This window comes from Neopelma chrysocephalum, unplaced genomic scaffold (assembly GCF_003984885.1).
Source record: "Neopelma chrysocephalum unplaced genomic scaffold, ASM398488v2 Primary Assembly neopelma1_42, whole genome shotgun sequence".
Classification (NCBI taxonomy): domain Eukaryota; kingdom Metazoa; phylum Chordata; class Aves; order Passeriformes; family Pipridae; genus Neopelma; species Neopelma chrysocephalum.
In genome coordinates, this window is record NW_020897700.1 from 443,643 (window position 1) to 456,637 (window position 12,995).

The 12,995-nt window shown below is 37.9% G+C and overlaps 1 protein-coding gene across 4 annotated transcripts; it reads right to left on the bottom strand.

The window, feature by feature from the left end:
* Positions 1–153: 153 nt before the first annotated feature.
* Positions 154–8,650, bottom strand: GNPDA2 (glucosamine-6-phosphate deaminase 2). Of its 4 annotated transcripts, none has more exons than XM_027676302.1 (7): positions 8,534–8,645; positions 8,192–8,433; positions 6,976–7,139; positions 6,566–6,667; positions 5,934–6,116; positions 5,154–5,606; positions 154–2,054 (listed from the first exon to the last, which is right to left on the bottom strand). In XM_027676302.1, exons 3-7 carry the CDS (start codon positions 7,097–7,099, stop codon positions 1,996–1,998), a joined length of 921 nt encoding a protein of 306 aa, XP_027532103.1. In that variant the 5' UTR covers positions 7,100–7,139; positions 8,192–8,433; positions 8,534–8,645; the 3' UTR covers positions 154–1,995. The 4 variants fall into 4 exon arrangements, with proteins under 4 accessions (XP_027532103.1, XP_027532102.1, XP_027532100.1 ...); XM_027676300.1 differs by having other exon boundaries at positions 1,324–2,054; positions 5,154–5,328; positions 5,422–5,606; positions 6,976–8,433; XM_027676301.1 differs by lacking the exon at positions 8,192–8,433 and having other exon boundaries at positions 8,534–8,650.
* Between the last annotated feature and the right edge of the window lie 4,345 nt (positions 8,651–12,995).

Below are 12,995 nucleotides of genomic sequence, written 5' to 3' on the forward strand. Positions count from 1 at the left end.
ATTTCACTGTTTTCATATTTTTAATACTTAAAAAATGTTTTCTTTTTGCATTGCAAGTCTACATATGAAAGAACAGGAACCACATGGCAAAAGGGTTATAAAAATAATTGAAAGGTATGTATAGACGAACAATGCTGTGTTGGTTTGGTTTTCTTCTTGTAAAGTTTTAGCTGTTGCCATAACAATATCAAGCTGCTTCCTGTTTTACTACTTCTAAAGTTGCTGATGTCAGAAAATCATCATGATGCTGGGAAATAACATCAAGGGGAAAAAAAAATCAAAACTTTTTTAATGTACAACACTGTATTTTAAACTCGTTGAAGTGTATAAGTTTACCATTAGTACAGCCTAGCTATACTCAGCTCCAGAGAAATCGTAAGTTTTAATACATTAAACCACAGGATATGTAACTGCTCCACCAAAAGACCAGTTCAAGCCTTAAAGAATTCCTTTGGCATGAAGGTTTGGTTAGAACATGTCTTTGTGTACTTGAAGTTTTATTTCTTTTGTTAGCTAGTCCTCAGTTGAAAGCTACAGTGCAGTGTGCTTAACATACAGTGTACACAAGGCAATCATAAATGCAAGTTAATGACCCTGCTATATACCCTGTTTACAACTGCTTGCCCACCCTCCAAAAGCTTTTAAGACAGACTCTTCCATGCTTTTGTAATTTCACAGAACCGTAGAACAGTCCAGGTTTGAAGGGATGTTAAAAGACCATCTGGTCCAACCCTTTATGCAAAAGGTGAGCCTAGATGAGACTCTACCACATCCTCAGGAGAAGATGTGATTTGTAATTAAGGCTACCTGTCTGTCATCTAGGTGAAGAGTTAAATTCTTCAAGTTCTGCTTTGTTGCATTTTCTCTCAGTGAGTATTTTACACAAGGACATGATCCCACTGCTCCCCCCCAAAAAGTCTAAATCAGTGAACTCTTATCTTCCTCCTTTGGTGCTTAATCGCTCCCTGAAGCTCTGAAGTATTTACGCATGACAAATTATATTAGAAATGAAACAATTTTGAAATTAGAGATTTATAGTTTTACTTATATTCAAAGTAGGAAATAACATTCCTTGTAACAGCTCAATGTTTATAATGATACAATGAGAAAGTGATTAACAGTTGGCTTTAAATGACCATTAAATTTGCAGACATTATGTTCCTGTATAACTTAACATCTTTTCAGGCATTTAATAGTAACATCAATTATATAATTGAACAGGTACCTCCAGAAAGGAACATTTAGATTTTTCCTTATGTATAAAGCTTGATTACCAAAAATATAAAAATCCTAAAGTAACTTTAAATACATGAGAGGAAAAAGTGCTCTGGCAGAAGTTTAATATTTTTATCCGTGGAGTAAGTTATAACTTGCAAGAATTTGGTGCGTTTTTAGGCACTGTTCTTGTATTTTCATTTGTCTGAACTATACAGCAGGTCTTGGGATGCCCAAAAACTGTTTAAGATAAATTTAAGGCAACCAAGTGCAAAAGCTCAGTGTATATTAGATACATGTAAACAGAACGTTTCATAGTAGAAATTGTACAACTATTACAAGTCCATAGTATTGACAAAGGCCAAAACCATTCTGCCTAGAGACACAAATGCAAAATGTAGTTACACTAATCAAGCCAAAAGTTACAAATTCCAGGAAATAAAGTATCATCTTCTTTAACACAAGGCAGATGCATTACACTGCTGTGCTAGAGTAAGTGCTCTGCTTTCCCCCTCTCTACATAACATGCAGTCTCTCACAGGTTTATTCTGTTCCATTTAGTGATGTACCACTCAACAGCAGAGCTCCAAATGTTAAAGCTAAATGCACAACACAGCAAACAGATGGAATGTGAATGTACAGATATTGGACCTTTTAAAAAATACAGTACCTAGGATTCCCCATTTTAAACGGTTTTCAGCATATTGCATAGCAGTGAACTCATCTGCTACCTAAAACAGTTGCTGTTGACCCACATGGAGTTCCTCTTCAATTCTTCTTTCAGTTTTCTTTCATACTGTACAGTGGGTCCACAAGCTTATTGTGCACATGCATTAAACCTTGGGGGGAAAGCAACAATGCCAGCTTTACATTACTTATAATTTTTCAACATGTCCTTCTATCCACATTTTTATTTGGAGTTTGCTTCAAAGTGTACATTTTAAATAGTTCACTGAAGAGAACAATAATGTCTATTTAAAGCAATTTAAAATCGGAGCCAGCATATATATATATATATATATATGTATTCCTGTATCACTTGCATACTAATGACATCTGCAGTATAAACCGAGCAGGGATCAGACAGTTCTCTGATAACAGACCCAAAAAGCAGATCTGGAATGCTTCCAAATTCATTGAATACATCTTTTGTTCTGTATTAAAAACTGCATAACAGCAACATAATTCCCTCACACCATAATTTGTCATAAAAATCAGATATATACATAGTGATACTTTTACAGCTTGAATTCTTCAATTGCAATATTCTAGCATTGTGGTATCACTGTCTGGTCCTAGACACAAAGGCAAAATAAAACTATCTAGACTGTTAATGCAGATTCAGAATTTCAGTAGTTCAACTGAAATTCAAACTGTTCTAGCTGGGCTTTTTTTTTTTTTCCACATACAAGTCATCCATAGCTATGATAGGGGTGTTATTTTTTTCCTACTCAACTACTTCAATTCTGGAAAATGCTGAAGAGCATTTAACAAAAAAAGATGCTTCCCTCTTTACTTTGTTATTACTTAGTAAAAATGTTATCTATATCTACCTATGTGTGACACTGGGTCACTGGCAGGTTTTTAAACCTCATTTCACCTTAACGACTAATAACAGTAACTGATCAGCATTCACAATCTGCAAAGTAAAAGTCCATTTTAGCATCAAACTAAAGACTAACTTCTAAAATTAAAATACGCAACATTGCGAGTCATTTTCCTAAATACCATGAAATAAATATGCAAGTAGTACATAAATACCTTTGCTAGATGATGCACCTGGTGGCAACCTTAGTGTCACTGCAGCAACATGCAATAACTATACAATTTTAAGGTCATTACTGTAGTGACCACAACAAAAGGCATTTTATGCAGCATCTATTACTAATCACTGTGTCGCCATTTAATATAAAATGCAGATATTAGATCAAGTATAATATTTTTCAGTTTAACAGTGAGAAAAATTACGTATACATTTGATATAAAGTCATTTGTACTGAAAGAGCAACAGCTGCACACACTGCTCAAACTAGAAACATGTTTTGAGCTTCCTACCAGTGTTTTTCTCTTCTAAAAAGGGGAAATGAAAAGGAGATAATTACTCACTTCCTAGACGCATGAAAAATGCTTACTAAGTATTGCCTCTGCCATACTTAATGAAGAATATTTAAATCCTGTTAGTGAAATTGTTACAGGAAAATCAGTAAGAAACAAAAGTTTTTTTTTAAGGTATGCATCCCACTGTATATTCAAGTATGTTTGGACAAACAGATTTCTGCATACAGTTTTAAAAGAAGCATGCGCAAGTATGCAAAAAACTATCCTGAACTAACTTATCTGCAGAAAGATTAGTAAATTCAAAATTCATTTTGTTTCATTCTTCAAGAAAGTTATTTTCCCTTTTATCGTAAGAACATTTAAGTACACTTCATACTTTTAACCTATAATAGGTTTTCAGAAAGTTAGAAAAAAGTGGAGTAAGTTATTCTGTTTACCAGCCAGCGTGGTATTTGATTATAAAAAAAAAATAAAATTGCAGTTTCATATAGTACCTTGAGAATATTTAAGTTGTGAAAAATCTCAGTAAATCACTAAATAGCAGTATTAAGAACTACCTAGCTTCCTTAAGAAATCTAACTTAAAGATCAAGATTCAGAAATAATTCCAAATTTGACCCACATTGATCTCTCCTTCATCTTTAAAAGGGAAAATCTCACTGATTTGAGAGTAGGTAAAATTAAGCAAGTTTACAGTAAACAGTCTTTTTAAGCATTCTATTGCTGTATATTGCAGGGTTATTCAATACAGTGTGACACAACAGCACACATTCATAAATTGTAGCCCTTGATGTTTTTAAAGCAATGTTCAGTGTTATTCATACCTAGTAATTCTACATTATGTTCATCTTTCCCAAGCATAGCCTTTGTTTATATGAAATACAGGATAATGTTTAAAATTTATCCAAGCAGTTAAAGAAGCTTATCTTTGAAAACAACAATATCTAGCAGTGTGATACAGCTAAAGACTAACCCTCCCCCCTACCCTGCAAATACATAGCAGAGGACAGCATACTGAAAAAATCCAAAATTAACAAATTGGCCACAAGTGATATCAGGATAAAAATCACAGTAATGTCTGAATTGCAGTCTAATACATATATGTGCACTGCTCATATAATGCTTTAAAAAAGAATTTAATAAATTACAATCTTGATCTCTGATACCTCAACTACTACAGGTACCCATGCTAGTGAGAAAGATGACCATTTCACACAATTCCATGTGCTGTACTAATACAGTCAGGAGAAAACTACTTTTCTTAGCTTCTACAGTCTCAATGAAACAATTCAAATTAGGAAGTCTCAATGACTATCAAATATCCTGACTTCAATTTTGCCCCAATATACCTACTACAAATATGAAAAGCACAGTACCAGTGTGCAACGTGTTTGAATTCAGTATAGATTGTTATGCTAATTGCACTGAATGAAAAATGTCCTCACGTGGCTTCAAAGTCTGTATCATACATTTCCAGTTTACTAGACAGCAAGTTACAGCACACAGCAAAGGCAGCATGAAAATATATCAGGATTAATAAATGTATTGAGTTTTTTTAAGTGAAACTTTCCATTATACTTAAGACCTGTGTTCTGGAACACTGCTGCTGTTTGACGTGGAAGATTACTAAATTATTGTTTCAAACTAGAAGCAAAGGAAATGTTTCTCCCAAGTAGATTTGTCAGGAATATAAGCAGCACAAGTTACGCCTCCTAGCAATTTTCCATACACAAGAAATAAGTTAACAGTTAGTATTTTGAATATATAACATTATACATTAGGTACTGTAAAGTGTTGAAGGCTCAGACTTAAATCAATATAATTTTAAATCTGTTGGGTTTGCATTTTTTTAATACATGTAACCTCTGATTCAGTGCTCACCTTTAAAGTACTTCACAGTTTTAACTCTTAGTTCTAAAGTAGCATCTTCATCACACACAAAGATAGTGCGAGGGTGTTGCTGGAAAGCAGAAACTGTCCACATATGATTGACTCCTTCTTCGATTGCTTTGTACAATGCAAAAGCCTTATGTGCACCTGTTATAAGAATCATCACCTGCAAAACAAAGGTCTCTTTACTTTCAATCCCAGTATCAATACCAACTAGTCTTGAAAACACACATGCAACTAGAACTAAATGAGTTCTTACTTCTCTAGCATCCATCACTGTACCCACACCAACTGTTAGCGCCATAGTTGGTACTTTAGATAAGTCTCCATCAAAGTATTTAGCATTTGCCAAAATGGTGTCCATTGCTAAAGTCTTTAATCTTGTTCTTGAAGACAAACTTGATCCGGGTTCATTGAATGCAATGTGGCCATCTGGACCAATGCCTTTTCAAAGTTAAAAAAAGTAAATCATTCCAAACCTGAGAGTCAACAAATATCCTCAAACATCTTAAACGAATAAACAATTTTTAGGACTCATTCTTTCCTTTCCCCATTTTCAATAAAAAACATTCTAAACTTGATAAAATTTAAGTCATTAGAAACTTGGACACCAACCATTCTGTTTTGGTATTCATACTGATTCTTTGTTAGTCACAGAACTTTCTTGCACCATAACTGAAAAGTCTGGGTTTAGCCAAGTCACGAAAATAATGATTAAAGAATCAGTGTACATGCTTGAATAGGAACTAACCATAGAGCATTTCCTCATACCTCCAACAAACAGATCAATCCCTCCCGCTTCTTCAATTTTCTTTTCAAATGCATCACATTCCGCCTGTAAGTCTGGAGCGTTCCCATCAAGGATATGAGCATTATTTGGATCTATGTCAATATGCTTAAAGAAGTTATTCCACATATAGGAATGATAACTCTCTGGATGATTTCTGGGGAGCCCTGAAATCATTTAGAGTGAAATTAACATAAGACAAGATTTAACCAAACAGCCTTAATTCTAGTTTATTTGTAACTGATGTAGGGCATGCAAGGCAAACCTGAGTCAGATAAAGCAAGTTTTGAAATTACATTGAGAAGAAAGTTTTCCTGTTGGCATGCACAAGGTAATTGGTTTGCATTCACTTCATGTCTTATCACAAAGAGTATTAAGTCTTCAACAGACATGCAGTCACAATATTATGTTACAATGTACTTTCTGCACTGTTTATTTTTGCATTTCTGTAGATAAATAATAGAGAAAAATGCTTAAGATGACCCCATGGACAGAAATTTAACATAAGAGTACAAACATACTAGACTGATCTCGTTCTTTGACAAAGTATTTAATAGTTTTTATAAGGAGGAAAAAATAACAGTATGGTGTGTTCTCAAATAATATCGCATCTTACCTACATACTCATCCATGTTGAAAGTCTTCACATATTTGAAAGAGAGATCTCCATTTTTGTGATATTCTATCAGCTTTTTGTAGCATCCCAAAGGCGTACTACCTGTTAAATAAAATTTTTCTACTATTCTATGTATCTGCACGACATTTTCAGTGTATTTAAATCTCTTCGTAGTCAAATTTTGCTACAATACTTTTAAACATAAAAGCAATCTGCTGTTTCTCATTTAGTATTTCTCAGCTTCTCAAACATTAAAACTTTTCACACAAAGCAAATTCATATTTTAAAAACATTATGTTGGAGTATTACCAAAAATAATACTTATGTTCTTTTAAATACTGTATCTGCTAGCAATGATACAAACATTGTTCTAGGTTTACTTATTTACACAGACTTTGAATAAAACTTGCCTGTTGGTAGACCAAGCGTGAAATATCTTCCTTGACTTGGCTTGAACTGGATAATACGATTACAGATGTATTTTGCTGCCCATTCACTAGCCTGATCATAATCTTCAAGAATTACTAGCCTCATTGTGGCAGTGAGGAACTTGTATTATAAAACAAACTTAAACCTGGAGAAAATGTCAAAGTTTTAAAAATAAGCACCCTATGAATAGTTGTAAAACTCTTAGATAACAGTGGAGATAAAAAATAACCTGTCATGCCGATCACTTGCATAAGCATAGCACATTCTTGCAGTCCTAGTTCAAGCTGGACAATCAAAAAAAGCTACAGAATCCAAATGACAGATTCCAGTCAAAATATTTATTAAAATTCACAGACTAATTTAAAGTAACTTACAGGAAAAAGCTAAACCAAAATATGAATAAGACATTTTGAACTTCAACATTTTAGTCAAGTATTACTGTTAGAAAACAGGAAATATTCAAACGCTGAGATTAACTCCTGTTTCTTATGACCAGCTGAAGGCCTAAAATTTCAAAAACAAGGTCTAAAATAACCCCATGTTTCCCTATTTAAAATACCTAATTGGAAGTAAATAATTAAAATTCCTTTCACTGCCATTCTAGCTCCATAACAATGCTTCAGTACGATTATTAATCTGCAAAAAAAAAAGTTAAAGCATTAGATATTTTAAATGTGAGCTCGTATTATCTTTCCCCATGAATTGTAAACCTTTTTTCTTTTCAACATAACTTTAAACAGAAGTTTAGAAAGCTTTATTTTGAGCGCAATGGTATCAACTTCTAAGATGAATATCCAGAAAAGAAGCTTGCTCGATAGAAGTATACAAGCATCTCTTGCATTTAAGTGAAACTCATTTGACCATGAGAGTTTAACAGTCAGGTAATTACCAGAAAGACTGGGGCTCTTGAGCCAGTTTGTGATGTATTCTTCTCTTCCCAGGTCTGAATGTGCTTGGCATTAGCCAAAAAACAACACAGCTGCCAGAAGACCAAGGCCAACTGAGTGCCAAACCACCTGTAGTGCACACTACTCTTAGCTGACCCAAAACGAGTGTGGTTTTAAGCACAAATATGAATTAAAATACATTTGTGTTTCACAGGGTGACATCTGTTTGTCCAACCAAAGAAGAAAGAAAGTGAACGCCGTGTGCTGCTTCCTCTCCACGGGCAGTTGAGCCGTGACAAGTCAAACTCACCTTTGCAGAGGAAACGCTATTACACAGACACCAAAAGGAGCTCACAGACATCCCCGAGGAGCACAGAAAAGCAGGCCAGCAGGAAGAGACCCCGCGGCTTTAGGGTGGCCTCATAAACCTCCACCGATTTTTCCCTGGAAACACGGGGATGCTCTTCGGCAGCAGCGGACCGCGGACCGCACCAGAACGACCGCGGATTTTCGGCTGAAGGCACTTTCTTGGGGGGTGTTGGTAAACCCACACTGTTGGAGAAAGAAACCCACTGCCGGACCGCCGCCGGCGCAGCCCGGGGCCCGCGGCCTCCCCTCCCCACCGCCCGCGGGCCCCGCCCGCCCCGCTCACCCCCGGAGAGCCCGCGGCGGCCACGAGCGGCACCGGCACGGGGAGGACGAGGAGGAACAGGATGGCGAGCAGCAGGAGGACGGAGAGCGCCGCCCGCCCCCCAGCTCCCGCCCCGCCGCCTCCAGGAGAGCCCAGCGCGACCCGGAAGCGCCTGGCGAGGACGGGAAAAGGGTTTGTTTTCCTATTTCCATTTCCGGGCGCTGCGACTGGTGAGGGGAAGGGGTGAGAGAGTGCCGGTCCGCCAGCACCCGTGGAGTTGGGAGCTGCTGGGGGCTTTGCCAGAACACTGGCGTGCTTCGCACTCCGGTTGTAAAATGTGGAATATGTAAAATTTTCATAAGAAAGGATGTTCTTTGATTTTTATATACTTTCAAGCCTAAACAACAAGAAAGGAGATTTAATCTGTGAAACAGAGAGCAGCCAACAAGCTCTAAGTGATGTCCAGGTGTTAGAAAGACAAATTACTTCTTGGTAGAATTGCCTTGTTAAGGTTTAGGGCTTGACATGTTTCAATGATCTCAAACCTCACACACACACGAACACACACACATGGCTAGGCTTCACGAACGAAGATTTGGGAAGGGCTCTACCCACGTTTGTTGCAAGCGCATTGGTGGCTAATAAGGCCAATGCAAGATAGACACGTCCGGTTGCAAAAGGCACAGCAGAAAGACTCCTTAGGTGGTATATTCTGCAAGGCACGATTCTTTCTGCATTGTCTTTTCTCCTCAAGGGTGATCCTGCATGCTTTCTCAAAAGCATCAGCAGCATTATAGATGGTGTGTCTCCAGGCCTCCCAATTGGAGGCCAGAGTAGACCAGTTATGTTGATCAATATGGCCAAGGCTGAGATGATGTTTCAGGGAGTCTTTGTATCTTCTCTTCGGGGCTCCTCTCTTGCGGCAGCCGGTGGCAAGTTCACCATAAAGCAGGATCTTAGGGAGGCAGTGGTCCTTCATCCTTGAGACGTGTCCTGCCCAATGCAGCTGTGTTCTCAGCAACATGGCCTCAATACTCACAACTGCTGCTTGTTCTAGAACAGATAACATAACCTGACCAGTGGATTTTTAGGATTTTACGGAGGCAGCGCTGATGGAAGCATTCTAGGAGATGCAGCTGGTGGTGGTAGATGACCCATGATTCAGATCCATATAGAAGAGTAGACAGCACAATGGCTCTGTAAACACTGATCTTTGTACTTTTCTTCAAGTGTTTATTTTGCCAAACTCTTTTATGAAGTTTTCCGAAAGCACTATATGCCTTTGCTTACCTGTTGTCTATGATCTCAAACCTAGGGGGAGGTTAACAGAGCTTAGGAAAAATGATGAACTACTGAGAGTGGACACAAAGAATGCAGAATTTACAGGCCACAAGAACATTTGGCAGAACTCCCACGATAAGGAAGAAACTCATAAAGCCAACTCAGCAATTGTGCTGAATCAGCTCCCACTGGATAAAAGATAATTCCAGCAGGGGGAAATCGTGACCACTAACTCATGGACCACTTATCCAAGAAACCCACTGACTCAAGAGAACGACTGAGCATGTAGACTAATCAGGATGAGAAGTGAGTCATTAACCAACAGAAGATAGAATGCTAATTAATAAAAGAACTATGTAACTTGTAGCCAATGGACACTAATTCCTGTGTTTGCTAAAATGTATAAATAGTGAAAAGTTTTGATAGTTGTGTGCTAGCTTTCTGGATTTGCCACCCAGCGCCCCTTTCTAAGCAGATTTGTAAATTAACACCTTGACTCTGTGTGTGGATTTGCCTCTTACACAGATGACAGAACATATTTTGGCAACACAAGCTGGAGCAGTGCATAAGCCCTTCTCTTGGAGTCCCTATTATATGGGAAGTAGGTGGCACTCTAAGATTCTAATGGAAAAAGTTCTCTCTTCCTCTAACTTAAATGTTTACATGAAGCAGTAACAAAAAGGCTGTTTGTAGTTACTGAAAAAGAAAAATAGGTAAAACATCAACTTTTTGGTGGATGACAAATTGACCATGAGCTGGCAGTGTGCCCTTGTGGCCAGGAGGGCCAATGGTATCCTGGGGTGCACTGGGAAGAGTGTAACCAGCAGGTTGAGGAAGGTGATCCTGCCCCTCGACCCTAATGAGGCCACACCTGTGGCCAGTTCTGGGCTCAGTACAAGAAAGAGAAAGAACTATTGGAGAGGGTCCAGTAAAGGGCCACAAAGATGATTAGGGGTTAGGAGCATCTCTCTTATGAGGAAAGGCTGTGGGAGCTGGGCCTTTTTAGTCTAGAGAAAAGAAGACTGAAAGGGGATACCATTAATGCATGTAAATATCTCAAAGGTGGGTGCCAAGAGGATGATGCCAGACTTTTTGGCAGTGCCGAGTAACAGGACGAGGAGCAATGGCCGTAAACTAACAAAAGTTCCACCTCAACATGAGGAAGAACTTTACATTGAGGGTGTCAGAGCACTGGAACAGGCTGCCATGGAGGTGATGGACTCTCCCTGTCTGGAGACATTCAAAACCCACCTGGACTCATTCCTGTGTCACTTGCTCTAGCTAACCCTGCCTTGATGGGTGAAGGTGAGATCTGGATGATCTCCAGAGGTCACTTCCAACCCTAATGATTGTGTGGTTCTATGATTCTATCTCTTTTTGCTTTAAAAGCAGTCAAGTAATTTCATAGTCATAGCAAGCTATAATTAAATAGCTGTGGTTTGATAGGTCTTGGTGGCAGCAAAACAGCTAAGTCTGAAAGGGTGGTGCTTCAGAAAGTAGTGGGAAAACTGGAGCGGGGGGGTAAGCAAGTAACATAATTCTGAATATATGTGTATGCACATACTGTAGGCTTCACTGAGGCCTTACCATATTAGAAGACCAGGATAAATCTTTTTACTGGGCAGGAGCATAACTGGTTGTGGAAAAACATCATGATTGATGGGTAAAGGAAGGGAAGCTAATAAAGGGGAGCGTGTGTTTCCAGAAAAAAAAAAAAAAAGAACTCTGGGAACATACATGAGTAAAACGATACATTTTCTGATAACCTGTCTAGCAAGATTTAAAAATATTGAGAAATACTTTGCCGAGGGCATGAAATATGTGTTTGCAAGCTTGTGAGGAAAAATATATCTTACTGAAGTCTTGGGCTTAGCATGCAACAATTAAAAATACCCTTTGTTTCAAAATCTGCCTTTCATTTGAATTTAACTTTCTAATATAAGCAACTTGATTTTAGCTTATGCATGTTCTTCTGATAAATTTTGCAAGGTCCTAAAGAATATTTTCTCTTACACAATTTCCTGAGTCATGCTCTGAGCCTCTGATGCTCTCATTGTTTCAGAGTACATTTGCAATGGAAGTTATTTTCAGATCCTATGTAATTAATTAAGACTAGTTAACACATTTCTTTGTTATTACTACACACCTAGGTGCCTATAGGCCTGATATCACACCCCTCCCCTGAATAGTAGGGGAGATTTTTCCCTTCCCTTAGTGAACTCTTATTTTCTGATATGTAAACTTAATCTAAGAGATTACATAATTATTTTGCATGGTCAGGTATCCAGTTGTCCTTCTCTCTCCAACAGCTCCCTATTATCCTGCTAGGACTGTCTATTCACTTTCTTTGCATCGTTAGTGTTGCCAGCTTCTAAGTGACACTGGTTTACAGTGCCCCTGAAGGTAGCAGCAATGGGCTCTACCTTGCTAAAATCTTTACTACCTCGATCTCGAGATGGTCAATTGTTTCTGAGGATTTTTACTCTAGTGTACACTTGCTACCTGCTACCTTGACATGGTAGGAATGGAGTATGCCCAAAAGGATGGTACAGCAAGAATTGCTGGTTTGTGTTATCCCTGTTTTTCTTGGCAGAAAGGCATCATTCAGCTTTCAGGCTTCCCATATCTGACTCCATTTTTCGATATACTCTGTAGATACGACCCTACCATATATTTCTTATCCTGCCATAGTCCATTGGCTTTGCTCATCACTCTGCTTGTGAAGTTGTTATGGGAAACTTGAGATCTTTCAAACAAGTTCTGTTGGTTTCCACAACTTGAAAATACTTTTTTTTTTCATCACTACAGAAAAACTCTTAAAATTCACTTTATAGGATCCTCCATATTGAATATTCTCCAGGAGGTCACAGAATATGTGATGTACTGCTCTGCACTCAGTAGAACTTGCCCCTTGTCCTGCTGCCTCTAAATTCTGAACAACTTGTCTGTTGCCTTTTTAGAAAACTTGGCAATGTTATCAAGTACTTCTATTAGACAGAAAAATTGCCTGTCTTTTGTGAGCATATTCAATTCTGACTCTCCTTGTTAGTATGCTAATGCCTAGGGTATGATTTTTCCAAGTCATTCTTCAGATTTTCCTTTCTAATTAGAAGCAGATGGAAAATGCTCTATATGCAATGAATGTTGTTGCTAACAATTACTAATTAAGATTTTGCTAATTAAAAAAAAATCTTAATTACTT

What these genes read in the sequence shown, in the direction of transcription:
- GNPDA2 (XM_027676301.1), bottom strand. Translation starts at nt 7,099, where the DNA reads ATGAGGCTAGTAATTCTTGAAGATTATGATCAGGCTAGTGAATGGGCA. An exon ending in CACGCTTGGTCTACCAACAG is followed by an intron (nt 6,668 to 6,975) that starts GCAAGTTTTATT and finishes TTTATTTAACAG; the next exon opens with GTAGTACGCCTTTGGGATGC. An exon ending in CAACATGGATGAGTATGTAG is followed by an intron (nt 6,117 to 6,565) that starts GTAAGATGCGAT and finishes AAATGATTTCAG; the next exon opens with GGCTCCCCAGAAATCATCCA.